General features: G+C 37.9%; 1 protein-coding gene across 2 annotated transcripts in view; it reads right to left on the bottom strand.

The window, feature by feature from the left end:
* The window catches only part of EXO1 (exonuclease 1), a 43,461-nt gene extending 25,438 nt beyond the window's left edge, over nt 1-18,023 (bottom strand). For both annotated transcript variants that reach the window (XM_054694921.1, XM_037510286.2), the window contains exons 1-11: nt 17,907-18,023; nt 17,402-17,503; nt 17,017-17,120; nt 15,884-16,057; nt 14,068-14,187; nt 11,839-11,962; nt 10,172-10,309; nt 8,736-8,948; nt 6,135-6,322; nt 5,350-5,446; nt 2,240-2,465 (exon numbers count right to left, since the gene is read on the bottom strand). In XM_054694921.1, coding sequence (XP_054550896.1) covers nt 2,240-2,465; nt 5,350-5,446; nt 6,135-6,322; nt 8,736-8,948; nt 10,172-10,309; nt 11,839-11,962; nt 14,068-14,187; nt 15,884-16,044 — 1,267 coding nt within the window. In that variant the 5' untranslated portion in view covers nt 16,045-16,057; nt 17,017-17,120; nt 17,402-17,503; nt 17,907-18,023. The remainder of the gene's footprint in view (nt 1-2,239; nt 2,466-5,349; nt 5,447-6,134; nt 6,323-8,735; nt 8,949-10,171; nt 10,310-11,838; nt 11,963-14,067; nt 14,188-15,883; nt 16,058-17,016; nt 17,121-17,401; nt 17,504-17,906) is intronic.
* Nucleotides 18,024-18,403: the final 380 nt, after the last annotated feature.

Here is an 18,403-nt window from a genome sequence, read left to right as displayed (position 1 = left end):
AAAACATCCCTTTTATTATCGAAACAAAAAAAATCAAATATTTGGGAATAAATCTAACAAAAGAGGTAAAGGACCTATACAAAGAGAACTATAAAACACTGTTAAAAGAAATAGAAGAAGACACAAAGAAATGGAAAGACATCCCCTGCTCATGGATTGGGAGAATAAACATTATTAAAATGGCCATCCTACAAAAGCAATATACAGATTCAATGCTATTCCAATCAAAATTTCAATGTCATTCTTCAAAGAAATAGAACAATTATTGATGAAATTCATATGGAATCACAAAAAAACCCGAATAGCCAAAGCTCTCCTGAAAAAAAAGAAGGGAATGGAGGCATCACACTCCCAGACTTCAAACTATACTACAAAGCCATAATCATCAAAACTGCATGGTATTGGAACAAGAACAGACATACAGACCAATGGAATCGAATAGAAAATCCAGAAATAAACCCACAGATTTATGGTCAACTAATATTTGACAAAGGAGCAAAGACTATGCATTGGAGCAAAGAAAGTTTGTTCAATAAATGGTGCTGGGAAAACTGGGTCACTACATGCAAAAGAATGAAGCTTGACCACTACCTCACACCATACACAAAAATCAACTCAAAATGGATTAAAGAACTAGACATAAGACCTGAAGCCATAAAATACATAGAAGGAAATATAGGCGAAACACTACGTGATCTGCACATCAAAGAATTCTTTACAGACACATCACCCAAAGCAGTGATAGTGAAGGCAAAGATAAACAGCTGGGACTACATCAAATTAAAGAGCTTCTGCATAGCAAAAGAGACAATAACAAAAACAAAGAGAAACCCCACCAACTGGGAGAACATTTTTGCACACAACACTAATGATAAAGGACTGATCACAAAAATCTGCAAAGAGCTGATGAGTCTCAACAACAAAGAAAATAATCCAGTCAAAAAATGGGCTGAAGAGCTAAAAAGAAACTTCTCTGAAGAGGAAATGCAAATGGCCAACAGGCATATGAAAAAATGTTCAACATCACTTGTAATCAGGGAAATGCAAATCAAAACTACCATGAGATACCATCTTACACCAGTGAGAATGGCACATATTAAAAAAACTAGCAACAACAAATGTTGGTGAGGGTGTGGAGAAAAAGGAACTCTTCTGCATTGTTGGTGGGAGTGCAAACTGGTCCAACCACTATGGAGAGCTGTGTGGAGATTTCTGGACCTACTAAACATAGAGCTTCCATATGATCCAGCAATTCCACTCCTAGGTATTTACCCAAAGGACACAGAAACATCAATTCCAAAGAACACCTGCACCCCTATGTTTATAGCAGCACTATTTACAATAGCTAAGGTCTTGTAACAGCCCAAATGCCCAAAAACAGATGACTGGATCAAGAAGATGTGGTACATATATACCATGGAATATTACTCAGCATTCAAAAAAGATAAACACATGCAATTTGCAGCAACATGGATGGCGCTGGAAGGGATCATGCTCAGCGAAATAAGCCAAAAAGAAAAAGAAAAATACCAGATGGTCTCACTCATAGCAGGAATCTAGAAAACTTAAATAAGGGACCAGGAAAATGAATAACTATAAGAAAGTGAAAATCAAAATCAACAAAAAACTATGAACCAGAGACACTTTTTGGGGGGTGGGGGGCGGGACGGGAGGGATTGGGGTCAGAATGGGGGGGTTGCAACTGTATGGGGAATATAAAAGTAAAATTTATTATTAAAAAACATAAAATAAATAAAATAAAAATCCTGGCAGACAGTTTTTGTTTTCAAAAACTTGCAAGTTGATTCTAAAATTCATGTGGAAATGTGAAGAATACAAAATAGCCAAAACAACTTTTAAAAAAAAAAGAATCAGGGACTTATAGTACTTGATATAAAGACATGGTATACATCTACATTAATCAGGAATAAAGACAGGAAAATAGATGCATGGTATAGAATAAACAGACTGATACATAATATGGTCAACTGACTAAAAAATTGCCCAGGTAATAAATGGGTAATGGATCTTTTTTAACAACTGGATTATCATATACAACACAAATGACCCTTAATCCTTATCTTACATTATACTGAAAAAAATTAATTCAACTGAATCATATGCCTATACGTAGAAACCAAAAATAAAATTTTTAGAAGTCAAAGGAGAAACTATTAGTGACCTTGGGTTTAAATGTTACAAATACTGATGAGTATTTTATAAAACATGAAATACATACCATTTCTTGGTCTTTTTACAATTGATGACTTTCTTGGAAGATTTAACCCTTTAGTACTAATCACTTGTTCAATGCCCAGGGTACTTGGATTTTTTCTTGACCTTGTAGCATCTGAAATAATATCCAGTTCATGTCTAGGGCAATAATTCCTATGCCAAATGCTATTAACATTAGATGACTTTTGATCTGTTTTGTCATTCCAACTATGATGCCTTGATTGGGTAAGCTAAAATGGTAAAAATAAAAAGGTTACTTGAAGAAAGGTTAATTCATTTTCCTCTGTGTCAATATAAATTATAAGTAAATAAATTATCCTCAAAAAGAGTAGTTCTGGATGAAATATCTGTCCCCTAAATATATGTTCTACTTTCCCATTAAATGAGTTTAGTATTTATATGTTTTATATTTCTAGGTGTGCCTTTCCTAATAAGGGTCAAGAAAACTTGCTAGCTCATTTCTATATTCATACCATCACTAATAAGCAACACACAGAGACAGAAAACTGCTTGCTCTACACTGAGTTTTGTATAAGACTTTTTCTGAGAGAGGGCTATTGGCAGTATTAGTAAGCAATCATTTTTAAGACTAATATATTCACAATTACAACCTGTTTTGCATAACAACAACCTGTTAAGAAGATATCAATGATATTCCAAGAGAGCAGCGTAGTCAAAAGGAAAAATTAACAAAGGTATAAAAAATGTTACAGCATGAATTCCACCTTACAAAAATCCCACCTGAATTTGGAACCTAATCTTCCACTTAAAGATAAAAGTAAATAAAGTAAGATGATATTATTCAGTATCTGCTTTGAAAATTAATGAGGGGGCCTCCCCTGGTGGCACAACAGTTGAGTGCTGGGCTGCAAAGCTGCCCGCAGCCTCTGCAGCGCCAGTTTGATCCCCGGCCACCAGTGAGGGTCCCACATGGCACAGACCTCTCCTGCCATGCCCGCTGTTCCCCTCAGCAATGTATTTCATCGGTCTGCCTGTGCTGTTCCCTGCTCTGGCTCTGGTGAATTCTCTCACCCTCCGGCACTTCTGATTGTACCCAGTGCTTGTATAAATAAATAAATCTTAAAAAAAAAAAAAAAGAAAATTAATGAGGAATGTAATTTAAATAATTGAGGGAATGAGTTATGGAATGCAGTAAAAGCAGCACCAGGGAACCTTGTTGAAAGATAGGCCCATATGAAAACAAAAAAAATTTCAAACAATCTGAACTATAGCTGAAGAAACTTGGAAAAGATGAAAAAATGAATCCAAAAATAAACAGAAGGAAATAATAAAAATTAGAGCAAAAATAAATGAAATAGAAAATAAAAAAGACAACCCAAAAGATCAGTGAATTCAAGACCTGGTTCTTTGAAAAAATAAACAAAATTGATAAGCCTTTAACTAGGCATACTAAAAATAAGTGAAAACCCAAATAAATAGAATCAGAAATTAAAGAAGTGAAATTAAAACAGATGCTGAAGAAATAACAAGTATCCTAAGAACCTACTATGGCCATCTCTATGCAAACAAACTGGGCAACCTAGAGCAAATGGACAAATCATTAGATTCATATCCTTTCAAGAGTGAACCAGAATGAAATAGTTTAAATAGTAAATCACAAGTGTAGAAAATGAAAGAGTAACAAAAAACTCACTAAGAAGAAAAGCCCAGGACCAGAGAACTTCTCTAGTTAATTCTACCAAACCCAAACCCCAAATCCTTAAAGAGGAGACTTAATACCTATCCCAAACTCTTCAAAGAAAAACTGAAGCAGGTGGAAAGCTCATTAGCACATTGTTTTCCATTTTATTTTATTTTATAAAATTGAGTTAACATTGGTTTACAACATTCTATTAGAGTTACAGGATCATGTCCTCAGGCATACGTTACATCTCACCCACCAAGGCACAAAAAGTCATCCACCTAGTACAAAGTGCCCCCTCCCTACTCTGCACAAGCCTTTCCCTTGCTCCTCTGGAAGCCTCAATTTCACAAGGTTCTTGGCTTGGATGGATCTGACACTTTGTTTGGTTTCTCTATATTCAACATGGGGGAAACCCACGCAGTATTTGTCTTTTTCCTTCTGATTTATTTTTCTGAGCATAACCCCCTTCGGATCCAGTCAATGTGATGCAAAGCTCAGTTCTATCTTTTTTTATAGCTAACCATTGTGCATATATACATTTTCCTAATCTACTCATCTGTCTTTGGAAACTTAAGTTGTTTCCTTAGCTTGGTTATTGTAAATAGAGCTGCAATGAACATAGAAGTGCGTATGTCCCTTGAAATTAGTATTGTTCTCAGCTAGATGCCTAGGAATATAAATACTGGATCATATGGTAGATCTATTTTTAGTATTTTGAGAAATCTCCATACTATATTCCATTACGGGCTGGACATTGCACCAGGGTTTCTTTTTCTTCTCTGTAGCCTCTGTTCTTTTTGATATGGGCCTATCTCACAGGTGTGATGGCATTTCACTTATGTAGAGCTTCAAGAGAGATTTATGGCAGGGGGAGGGAGAAGTAAGGGGGCTGTTGCAGAGACTAGAATGGGTTAAAGCTGTTCGAATTCTTTGCATAAATGGCATAACTGAAGTCAAAAGAACTTACATAAGTAATAAATATGAACAGAAAAGAGAATGGTGAAAGAGAATACCTTAAGAAATACATATAATAGTGAAAAAGTGGAAGAAATGACAAAGGGCTCCATGACACATAGCAAGAAGAAATATTTGCTAAACTGCGAATGAGTCAAACAGCAGCTTTTATTCCAAAGAGCAATGTTTCTAGGTTTGAGTCTCTGACAATGCTGAATGTCAGAGGCTGAATACGCTGAGATGAGAAAATAGGCATTGGTATATATATATATATATCCTAAATGTTTGCTAATATAAACAATTACTTTTTAAGAAAATTAACCAGTATGCCTATATTTTAAGAGATAATTTCTTCAGCAAGAAGTTGTTTCCAAGTTATACTCTGCATAAGGCATGGCTACAGAAATGCTAAAGAGCTGTTTACTAAATGAAAATTTGCATTTAATCACTGTTCCTTACTGATTTAGTCTCTAACTAAAATGTGCTCTTTTACAAGGAAGTTATTAAAATGTTACCATAACAGTGTCTGGATTGTAGTCATCGATCTGTTCAAAAGTATTTATATCTTTATTTCCAAGTGCTATCTGAAGAGCTATAGAATCATCAACATACCTAAGTTGGCAACATTAAGGAAAACAGTTTTATTAACAACTTAATAAGCATAGTAAAATAGAAAAAAATACTTTCTATTGTTACTGAAAACTTTCAGATTTATTACTTAATTAATCTTATTTACTTGTTAAATTCAGTATTACTAAAACAACAGGCATTATTTATTAGTCTACTGGCCACCACAGGAGGTGACTGTTTTCTGAGGCAAAGCCCAAGTCATCGCTTAATCCCTTTCAAGGGAGATAGAGAGAAAAGATCTGGTCATCACCCAGAGTGCACAAGGCCACTGTGGGAAGGGTTTCTTTTCCTGATGATTTTACATACCCAAAAACACTATTATTAATAAATTAAGTTGCTTGCCACAAGGGCTTCATTTTAAATCCACCTTTGAAATATGTACCTTAAGTGACCACCTATGTTTCTGTCAAGCCAATTTAAGTAATTAGCAAATTATAGTGATTGAGTTTCAAATTTGGAAACTTGAAACAAAGTTATTCCAAATTCCCCCTAGTAGAAATTAATATATATACATATATAAATATATATACACACACATTCCCCAAAAAAACCAAACATAAAGGCAAACAAATAATTTGCAAGTTTTTTACCAAATGTTTTGCAAAAAAAATAGTACCATAAAATCACGTAAGTCATATAAAATTCTAACATTCAGGTTCAGAAAGGATACTGCCCAGCATAGCTTAGTGTTTCTGGATCAATGTCATCTTCATAGGCATTCAGAGGGATAAGTTTTCTTTGGATGGGATCAAAAACTAGCTGATAAAGGAAGGTATTGTTAGCCCGAATAAACCCTGTGATGTAATCTTCTGGTACTGTTATATTCATTTTCAGATAATGTCCAATTTTCTTGATAACCTAATAATGAATGTAAAAAAAAAAAAAAAAGAGTTATCTTCAAATAACAAATGGAGTATGTATATCCCCTGAGATAAATCAGTTTATATCAAAAGAGGACAAGGAAGTTCAGAAAAATCAATTGCTTTTGCCTACATTAAAAAATTTTACTGGTAAGGGGCCTCCCTGGAGGCACAGGGGTTAAACACAGCGCTAGCAAGCTATCGCCAGCAACTGCAGCATGAGTTTGATCCCTGGTCAGCCACCGCCAGGGAGCAATCCACATGGCACAGCAGACCTCTCCTGCCTTGCCCGCTGCTCCCCTCAGTAGTGTATTTCAGTAGTATCTACCTATTCTGCTCCCCACTCTCTCTGGTGAATCCTCTCATTCCCCCATACCTCTAGTCTGTACCCCAGTTCTTGTATGCATAAATAAATAAATCTTGAAAAAAAAAAAAACTTTACTGGTAAACATAATCATACACTAAAATGTCATATCACTTAAAATTGTAAATCTCTGTAACAGTATTTTCTTTGGTTTTTGCAATATGAATCCAAAGAATGAAAAATACAGTTAAATACAAGTTTCTATTACTAGGTGTAACTTTAAGATATAATCTTTACTTTCAGAGTTCCTTTTATCCAGAAAGCAAAAAGCAAACAACATACAAAACCCAAGAATTAAAAAACCCAAATATTCTTATATTTATAAGACTAAGATGATATTCTAACTTCTGTTAGAGTCATGGATGTGTATAGCTGGAAGGGATTTCAAGTATTTTAGGTCAAATTCATAGATGAAGGGAAGCTCCAGAGAACTGTAGTTATCCTGGAGTCATAGACTCTGTCACTATCACCAATCTTGAGATCCTATTATACTATATCACCCTTAGCCACGAGGACTCACACTTTGTATGCTTGGAGATAGAAAACTGGAATTATGCTCTGCAAATTCTAAAGGTGTTAGGGAACTTTGCAACAGGTATGGAAGTGGGGGAGATGAGAATCTTTAATGCATGATTATTTCTTTAAGGTAAAAATATGACAGAAATGGCAGTTCACTGCCCGCCTGTGTCTATGTAGGCTTCTCTTTTTTCTTTCCTTAATAAACTTGCCATGTCCTGATTTAAAAAAAAAAAGATGAGATAAATTATAGAGCACTAATACGTAGTGTCAGTTTTTCCAGTGTATACATGACACGATTTTCTATCAGATTAAACAAAGGAGTAGAATGAGAACCCAGCTGTCTTTGATTAAGTCTCATTAAAGCAATCTGGATAGGGCCTTCCTAGTGGTGCAGAGGTTAAAGTCTCAGCACTATAAAGCTATCGCCAGCCGGGCCTCCCCGGTGGCGCAGCGGTTGAGCGCTGGGTTGCGAAGCTGCCCGTGACCTCTGCGGCGCCGGTTCGATCCCCGGCTGCTCCCCGGCCACCACAGGAGGGTCCCACATGGCGCGCAGACCTCTCCTGCCGCCCGCTGCTCCCCTCAGCAGTGTACTTCGGTCCTTCTGCCTGCTCTGCTCCCCGCTCTGGCTCTGGTGAATTCTCTCGCCCTCTCGCGCTTCTGACTGTACCCAGTGCATGTATAAAACAAACAAACAAACAAGTAAAATAAAATAAAATAAAAGCATGCCTCTATAAAAAAAAATAAAAAAAAAAAAAAAAAAAAAAAGCTATCGCCAGCCACTGTGGCAAGAGTTCAATCCCTGCCCAGGGAGCTAACACACATGGTGCAGCAGAACTCTCCTGTCTCACTTACTGCTCCCCTCAGCAGTGTATTTCTTTAAATCCGCCTGTTCTGCTCCCTACTCTAAGCAGTTAAAAGTACAAAGGGATCCTTAGATCAAAAAGACTGAACCACTACTATAGAATAATAGGATCAAAATCAAAAGATCATGTTCTTTTAAGTTTTTTTTAAAGATTTATTTTATTTATGCATCCAAGAACTGGAGTATAGGCCGGTGTGTGTGTGTGGGGGGAGGGGCGGTGAGAAGATTCACCACAGAGTGGAGAGCAGAACGAGCAGCAGGGGAGACAGGAGAGGTCTGCTGCGCCATGTGGATCAGCTCCCTGGCTGGGAATGGATCAAACTAGTGCTGCAGTAGCTGCTGATAGCTTCACTGTGCTGAGACTTAACCCCTTGTGCCACTAGGGAGCCCCAAAAGATCATATGTTTCAACATGAATTCCACCCCAGAGTATATGGCCCTTAAGTCTGTATTAGCCTTCCTTTAAAACATTACTACTTTTTAACAATAGCTGAAACATGGTCCTCCAGCAGTCAAAAGTAAAGCTTTAGAGTTTTAATCATTTTCTCCTTTCAATGACATAATATAGGCTTTTGATAAAATACTTACAATCCGTATTCCAGATAATTTATTCTATTATTGAAGAAATGCTTCAGAAATTAAATGTGGCCTTCAGTAAATCACTTACCTTTACAATATCTGGGTTATTGGCTAGTCTTAGAACCTTGCAGGCCTTTGCTAATCCTATCCCACGCAGTGATGAGAGATAGTCACAGCCTGAGAGAATGCACATATAACGGAACTTCTCTTCTGTGAACACATCCCCAAGCTGTCTGCACATTCCAAGCCGAGCCTGATCAATTTCTAGTCCATTTCCAAACTGATCCATTTTTAAAATCACCTTCAAATGGAAGGAAACTGTTAATATCTCTAAGGGCCATTTTTATTTTTTATTTCTAAACCACTACAGTATTTCTAAGAAATCTTTCTTGTTCATCATCACACAGTGAGAGAAAAGGTAGGTCATTTGATTATAGTGAAATCTGCAAAACAATCATACTGAAGTCTAAGCACTGACTAGAAAAGGTCATATACCAGGGCTCTGTTGTAATTTCTCTGGTATAAAAGAATGCCCTTTCTGCACCTCTCTACTTCCTACCTACAATACAGGATTGTTATGGTGATCAAACAACAATTCATACATAAGCATTTCTCCTAACTTTGCACTTTCACATCTTAAAACTTTTACTTAATGGGCCTCCCTGGTGGCGCAGTGGTTGAGCCCTGGGTTGCGAAGCTGCCGGCAGCGCTGGTTCAATCCCCGGCTGCTCCCCGGCCACCAGAAGAGGGTACCACATGGCGTGCAGACCTCTCCTGCTGCCCACTGCTCCCCTCAGCAGTGTACTTCGGTCCTTCTGCCTGCTCTGCTCCCTGCTCTGGCTCTGGTGAATTCTCTCACCCTCCCGCACTTCTGACTGTACCCAGTGCTTGTATAAATAAATAAATAAATCTTTAAAAAAAAAAAAACTTTTACTTAAAATAATCCATGTTCATTGCCGAAAATTTAGAAACCATAGGAATTTAGGAAAAAACAGAAGTTGCTAGAAATCTCTCATCTATCACTGTTCATATACAATAATCTTTTGATATAGATCCTTCTAGCCACTTATAAAAATATATATAAATAAGTTTAAAAAGATACTAATAAAAAATAAGATTATCCTTTCTTTATCCTGATTTCTCCCCATAATGTAGCATAAAACTTTCCATTAAATAGATCAGTACATAATTCTAAATAACTGTAGACGACCCCATTAATAAATAACTTCATTTATTTACCTAATTTACTTGAAAAATTTAAAACATATAAGCTATCATTACTAAAACCACTATAATAAAGAATATGGACAAAACAAAAATAGAACTCTCCAACTTTAAGGGATTATTCTAAAAAAAGCAGATAGTCATACAAATGTCAAGTAGTAAAACCATTTCATTTTAAATAAAATAAAAATTAACATTATAAATAGATATTAATTATCCCTAATGGGAAAAAATTTTAGCTCCTTTATACTGTTTTCATCATTATAGAAAAGTAGCATGTAGTAGTTTTCAGTCAAATACCCTTTTACAGCCAAAAGCGAGGAGATCAGAATCTTCTGTAATTATAGCTTGTACAATACCAGCTTTGTTAAGATAGGCCAACTGCGCATCTGCTTCATATGGAGCCACAAGACAATCTACTCCTTGTGCCCGAGCAGCCTACAAGAGAGAATCACTGTCAATCTCCATCATGGCATCTGGAAAGCACTGAACAACTTCCCATAGCAAGCTTGTTTTATTTCTATCCTCAACATGCACATGCTAACAATATCTTCAGAGATAATTTCCTTTGAAGTTTTTCTACTTCTAGTGCTAGCATATATTAAGCTAGTCAAATAGGCACTAAGAAATCTTACTAAAAAAAAGTCAATATATAGATTTAGAGAAAAGAAATATTGTCCATTCAGCACAGGGGCTGAAAAGGTCTACAATCTACAAAACCTAACTATTTCAAAGCTTCCATATTAAGCTTCCATATTAAGAATGGCTATATTCCAAAAAGTATACAAGACATCTGTTTGAGCTTTGAATATATTTTCCCCATAAAAATAACAGGTTATCCTATTAGAGTACAAAGTCTACCTAACACTGTATTGATTAAAAACTACAGAATGTAGTCATTAATATTTAAGCCTACTGAACAGGCAGAATGCTTTTAAAATAACAATTCCAAGAAAGAGTACGTATCATAGCCCTGTCTCAAAATCCAGGCAGCTAGAATAGGAACTTCCCTGTTTCAACCCATGGGTCACAGCTCCCAAGGGTGAGGAGCAGTCTGGGGAAGTAAAAAACAGAACTGTCAAGATCTGGCTCCTATTAACTTGGAGACAGCTGGTAATCTGCTGTCTTTCTCATTTCTTCATCTTGCCCAGCAACTATCCTTCTCTCATTTTACCGCTATTTGTGTCCAGTCAGGATTTCTCCTAATTTTGTACAAAGAGCAGAATCACAGCCTCTCTTCTTATGGCTATAAACATGTTTTCTCTTATACTTCCCACCCTTCCATGCACCTCATCTTTTCCTTCCATCTGGACCCAAACAGAAAGGGAAATAAATATTCTTATATGATTTTTAAAAAAAAAGAAAGAATTTTAATATTTATTGCAGCTCAGGAACTGGACGGTGGAACTGCAACCGGAAAAAAATTGATTCTACCTCGATCATGATGCGTTTACTAGGTTCCAAAAAGGGAAAGTAAAGCCTGGGCTTGTGGGCACAAAAGATTTATGGAGATAGCAAAGAAACATCTAAGCAGAAGCAGATAAAGGAGACTAGGATCTGTAGCTCTTGAGATGGCAAGGCCAGTTTGAAATATTCCTCACAAAACCCAAGAATGAGGATTATAGAAAGTGTCAGAGATTATACCAGAGTGGGATAAGATGAATCCTCCAGGAACAATCCCTTCCATCTCTGTGGAACATGCCAATGGAGTCCACCTATATAAGCCACTTATTTAAAAAAGGACAGTACCACTTATTTCTTATAATTTCTTTCTTGGAAACTGTTGGATCCCACTACCCTATCTAAATATACTGTTCTCCTCTTCCTTGATATATGCCACCATTAAAGTTAGGCCTAGAGTAGTTTCCACCCTTTAATTTCTAACTCCCCCATTAATAAGCAATCTATAACTGGTTTAAATGAACGTAGCCATTTGCTACTTTGATTTTATTTCTAATTCAGCTTACTTTAATAACTTTGTGGGCCATCGCATGTGTGATATTGACAGAACGGGTAAAACATTCTCTGGCTTCTGAGACTTTCCCCTCACGAAGAAGCTGCTTTCCCTTAAGAAGATTGGTTTCTCGCCTTCTACAAGGGGGAAAAAAAAAAAAAAAACACCAAACTTCAGAGGCTAACTCAAGAAGCTACTATAAAACAACAATTTAAGAAAGTTTTCTAGAATAACAAAAGATGACTCATTTGAAAGTGCACTCCAGGTCCTTGAGAATATTAACCAAGATCCTTTGAGTTTCTAGACAAAAAGAACAAGTGTTTTATAGTGGGTACAGAAACATACATAATGATCATCAGAATTTTCATCAATACTCTGTGTCAAAAGAAGATGGAACAAACTTAAGAAAATGTGAGCCAAGGTTTTTTTTACACCATCAAAATTAATTTTCAGAGAAATAGAAGACAGAAATTAATGAAAAGACATCCCCTGCTCCGGTTGGAAGAATTAACATCAAAATGGCCATCCTAGCAAAAGCAATTTACAGATTCAATGCAATTCTCATAAAAATCTCAATGACATTCTTCAAAGAAATAAACCAAATATTGCTAAAATTCATATGGAATCACAAAAAAACTCAAATAGCCAAAGCTCTCCTGACTAAAAAAGGAGAATGGAGGCATCACACTCCTAGACTTCAAGCTATACTACAATGCCATATTAATAATTAAAATATTATGGTATTGGAACAAAAACAGACACACAGACCAATGGTATCAAAGTTAACCACCAGAAATAAATTCACTCATATACAGACAACTAATCTATGGCAAAGGAGCAAAGAACATGCAATAGGACAAGGACAGTCTATTCAATAAATAGTGCTGGGAAAACTAGACCACCACATGCAAAAGAATAAAACTAGACTACTATCTTATTCCATGCACAAAAACCATGCACAAAAACCAATGTATAAAAGAATTGAACTGAAGACCTGAAGCAATAAAATACATGAAGAAAACAGGCAAAACACCCCATGACAAAGACTTCAGAAACATCCTTGAGAGACTCATCTCCAGAAGCAAAGAAAGTGAAGGAAAAGACAAACAGCTGGGACTACATCAAACTAAAAAGCTTCTGTACAGCAAAAGAGACAATAACCAAAATAAAGAGACACTCTACTGATTGGGAGAAAATATTTGATAGGGACTGATTTCAAAGATCCCCAAAGAGCTCACACAACTCAACAAAAATAAAACAAACAATCCAGTCAAATAATGGGTGGAAAAGCTAAGAAGACACTTCTTCAAAGAGGAAATGCAAATGGCCAGCAGGCATATGAAAAAATGTTCAACATCCCACATAATCAGGGAAATGCAAATCAAAACCACAATGAGATACCCTCTCACACCAGTGAAAATGGTACATATTAAAAAAACTGGCAACAACAAATGCTGGTGAGGATGTAGGGAAAAAAGGAACTCTCTTATACTGCTGGGGGGAAATGCAAACTGGTCCAATCACTATGCAAAGCTGTGTGAAGGACACTCAGACTACTAAAAATGGAGCTACCATATGACCCAACAATTCCACTCCTAGAAATCTACCCAAAGGACACAAAAACTTTAATTTGAAAGGAAACCTGCACTATGTTTATTGCAGCACTATTTACAATAGCTAAGATATGGAAACAACCTAAATGCCCTAAAACAGATGACTGAATCAAGAAGATGTATATACATAATGGAATACTATTCAGCAATCAAAAAAGATAAACTCATGCCATTTGCATCAACATAGATGGAGCTGGAAGGGATTATGCTCAGTGAAATAAGTTAGAAGGATGATGGTTTCATGAGAAATATAGGAAAACCAAAAAAGGGGTCAGAAAAAAAGAACAACAATTCCACTATCATACTTTTCTAAGTAATTAATGGATCAAGTAGACATATAATAGACAAAGAAAAAGAGTAACAATATGGAAAAGCTGTATATCACAATATGTAGCATGATTTACGAAAAGAAGTAAAATCTTTCACTCAATAATTGGAGACTATACAGCCTTTCCAGTACACATAGAACATTTAATGGCATGCCATAAAGATTATAACACACGCTAATAATAATGTTCATGCTATAAAGATTATAAAAAAGGTCTCAACAAATTAGAATTTAAAACATTGTTATCATACATCTGACTTTAATGGAATTAACTTAGAGATTAAATAGAGAAAGAACTTACTGTCTTCTAGACTTCTCCACTTCCTTTTTAGAAGGTAAAGTACATCCATCAAATACGAGAATAGGCTTGATCCCATGAGATAGTAACATATTTACAAATTTCATACAAAATCCTACATACCTTTTAAAATAAATAAAAACATATTTATGTGCTTTGCATTATCGCAATAATTTTGCTCTTTTAAAAACAAGATGATAAAAGAATACAAGCAGAACTACACCAAAACAAAAAGCTCTAAACAGCAAAGGAAATCATCAATAAAACAAAATTTTTCTAACAACATATAGATGGCCAACAGGTAAATGAAAAGATATTCAACATAATTAATCAGGAAAATGCAAATAAAAATCACAATGAAATGTCACCCCTTATCTGTTAATACTATGAAAGTTCCTGATAAAATTAAAAATAAAACTACCAGGGCCTCCCCAGTAGCACAGCAGTTGAGCGCTGGGCTGCAAAGCTGCCCGCAGCCTCTGCAGCGCCAGTTCGATCCCTGGCCACCAGCAAGGGTCCCACATGGCACACAGACCTCTCCTGCCGTGCCCGCTGCTCCCCTCAGCAGTGTATTTCATCAGTCTGCCTGTTCTGTTCCCCACTCTGGCTCTGGTGAATTCTCTCACCCTCCCGCGCTTCTGACTGTACCCAGTGCTTGTATAAATGAATGAATGAATGAATGAATCTTTAAAAAAGAAAATCTTGTAGTCTTCAGCTACACTTTTAACTGTTGAAATTTAGTGATGAAAAAGAAACTGCTTTCAAAAAATGACCAGCTGTTCAAGTAGCAGAAGTGACCAGGTACCTTGAGATCCCACACCTAAGGTGCAGGTCACTTTTGTTGAAACTAACCTGATCAGCCTGAAAGCCTAATACATTCACCATTCAAAAATGTCTTTTCCCCTTTCTAGGAAACAAACAAGTTCAACACATTTTACCTATTACCAATTACACTTAAATAATTAATAATTGGGCCGCCCCGGTGGCGCAGCGGTTGAGCGCTGGGTTGCAAAGCTGCCTGCAGCCTCTGCAGAGCCGGTTCAATCCCCGGCTGCTCCCCAGCCGCCAGAGGAGGGTCCCACATGGCGCGCAGACCTCTCCTGCCGCCCGCTGCTCCCCTCAGCAGTGTACTTGGGTACTTCTGCCTGCTCTGCTCCCCACTCTGGCTCTGGTGAATGCTCTCACCCTCCCTCGCTTCTGACTGTACCCAGTGCTTATATAAATAAATAAAAATAAAAAATCTTTAAAAAAAAAAAAATTAAAAAAAAAATTAATAATTAAGATCTATGAGCCTTTCCTCTGGAAGGCAAATTATTAATACATATACAGAAAATACATAATAGTGCGAAAATCTGTAGAAAATCTCAGTCCAAAACCACTTATTTTTCTAATGTTTCTACTAACAAAAACACAGAGGACTTTCATCCATTGATCCTGCCTGAAATCATAGTTATTATTAACTTTTTTGGGCCCAAGTGAAGTAAAAGGGAGTCAGATGGTCTTGTTCCTTCGGACCAACTGCCCCATTCTGCTATCTATACCTAAGAAAATAAAGGTCTGAAATCACCATGAATTTTCAGAATATTGTTAAAAGGTTATTTTATATTAAAAAAAAAAAAAAAACTGGTCTTACTGGTCTTTGTCCATCAGTGCTCTGATATTCTAGCTTACCACAAAGAATATAAACTACACCTCTGTCTTGGAAGGAAGTAATCCCTTGCTACTTGATAAATGTGGCACTGAATGAAAACACTCCCTTTCTGAAAAAGAACTGTTTCACTCCTAATTGGCAAAGAATTAGCATAAGGTTCAAACTTACCTATCGGTAGGTTCACCTTTAGCTAGTTTTTCAGCACAAGCAATAGCTCCTTTGTGAAGCCAGCAATATGTATCTACAGCTACTACTTGTCCTTTATACTTCCTCACATGGATGGGTTCAGAAGCTTCTTTGATAAATTGCAGCAATCCTTGTATTCCCATTATGCCAAGTTAACTACATGACATGAAAGGAGAAGGATAAACAGTAATATTTAAAACAAAACATATTTGCCCAAAAGTTTTAGAAAATTAAGGGAAAAGAGCTTGTAAGCAGATATAGTAACCACTAGCGTTTAGATAGTGGTGCTCTAGCATGAACTGAGGTTATTGCTCTTTAATATTTTAACTGGACTCCTCCCTAACAATTTCTACAGTCTAGAATATCACAATAATCACTAATATTAACTCTAAAGCCACTTGAGAGTTCCTTAATGTTATTCTTTCCAAGGTGCTTTCACACTTGTAATCATAATATATGCCACAAAGCCCTTAACACAGTGCAAGGTACAGAGAAGGTGCTAACAAAGTATGAGCCTTCTCTCCAAAAAAATATTGTAAACATCTACAAAGTTGTACATGCTAGAGCACCACATTGCTTTTGTATATTTAAGGGTCAACATACAAAATAGCATAGGACTGCAAATTCAAAACAATTTCTAGAAAATGTAGGTATTTCAATTGAGAAATAAATAAATTAAATAATCAAACAGAAATATATAACCAGAGCTGCACTTGCCAGTGAAATTAACTGTCATCAGAATGCATTAGTCCAAGCAATGAACATTCTGTTCATTAGCAGTGGTGGTGCATAGGAGCAACTCTATCACTCTCTAAAAGTTACCCTAAACAAATGTGAAATTGCTTGTTGTGCAAATACATTTTAAAGACAATTGCTTGAACTTTCCACCCCCTTCCATCCAGGTTGTGGTACCTATGCTGTTTCTGTACAGAAATTCTGGAGCTGCCACAGGCCTTTCCAAGCAACTACTTTCCCCAACTCCACAGGACAAAAGGTAAAAGAAAGCCATAGGTACTGAGCAATTGTTTAGCACTTCACAACATAAATCTCACCCAGTAAACATAAAACTTGGGAGAAAGGTGAGAAGAAAGCACAGGATCATAAGTCAGTCTTACCCTGTTAACTACTGTATCCAAGCTCTGTTGCTTTACTCCAGCAGTTTGCAATTTTCAGAAATTCATAGATTCTCAACACATTCAGTGACTGTGTTCCACTTGTTCTGCAGTGAAGTGAGGAGTTCAGAATTTTAAACAAGCAGATAATTTGGATGCAGGTGGTCCTCAAGTCATAGTTTAAGAAAAACAATTAGTCTCCTCTGTCTCAGATAATACCACCAAAAAGCGTTTTCTTTTACTTCGAGGAAAACTGACAAAACATATCGTGAAACTAATGGAAGTTTCTTCGAAGCTAGGGAAATCGTCTAGGTAAGTATTTCTTCTTCAGCACAGTAAGAATAACTGCCGGCCATGCGGCACCTCTCATCTTAAGGAAATCACCTACCGCGCTCCTGGAAACCGCAGCAATTTCCCTTCACGCCTCTGCTTCACAGGCAGGTGCAGGGGGGGCCCGCGAGCTCATTCCTGATGACCCGTTCCCCTGTGCCTGCACAACATTAAGGTGAGATTTTATGTGTCGACACTTGCAAGGTCGGAGAGCGTATTCACGTAGACACTGCTCACTTTGGAAAAACTGGGTCCCACAAACGGGTGCCTGCTCCGCGGGGAACCGTCTGCACAGAGGGCGGGATCTCGTGAGGTGCGCCCACTGCATCCCTACCCAGGTGCCAACATCCCCCCACACCCCACAAGCCTGACTCAGGCAGAGCCCCCACCCTGCGCCTTCAGGATCGGAAAGCGCGCGCGGGACCTTCCCCTTCCCTTCCCGAAAGACTGAATCCCACGAGGAGAGGCCGCGGGACGCGCAGAGCCGACTCCGCGGGAGCCATCAGGAGCCCCGCAGCCCGCTCGCTCACTCTTGGGAAAGGGCCGTGCCCACCGCCCCATACCTAGCAGGCGGGTGCTCCGAAACGCGTGCCCAACGCGCCCCACTCAGAGCATCCGCGGCCGGCGACGCAGAACTCAGCCGGGCTGCAGCCGGGCGCGAAGGGCCGGACATTTCAATTTACGCGGGATAGCTGGAGGCCCCGCCCTGCGGAAGTGACATCACAACACACGTCCTGACGCCGGTTCAGCCTCCCGCGGCCCCCGCTTCCGGGTCCGGCTCCGGCCTGGTGGGCTTGGCTGCGGCTCCGCGCGGCACCTGCTGTGGGCCGGAACCCGCTGCCGCCCTCTGAAGGTGCGGGCGGAACTGGCTTAGGTGGGCAACTTCGGGAGCTCTCGCTAGGAAATTGAGAGTTTGGGCTCTCGCTATGACTGCTGGGAGTTGTAGTTCGCTCGTGACTTTTCTCGCCCCCAGTCAATTCTGACTGCTGACGATTAGCAAAGCAATCAGACAGCCTAGGGTTTGTGTTGAGGATTTTAAAAACCTGGAAAACGAGCTGTG

The sequence above is a fragment of the Talpa occidentalis genome, unplaced genomic scaffold, assembly GCF_014898055.3.
Source record: "Talpa occidentalis isolate TD23 unplaced genomic scaffold, MPIMG_talOcc4v2.1 talOcc4.14, whole genome shotgun sequence".
NCBI classification, from domain to species: Eukaryota; Metazoa; Chordata; class Mammalia; order Eulipotyphla; family Talpidae; genus Talpa; species Talpa occidentalis.
Note: the sequence above shows the minus strand (reverse complement) of the source record. Positions and strands in the feature narration are given on the sequence as shown.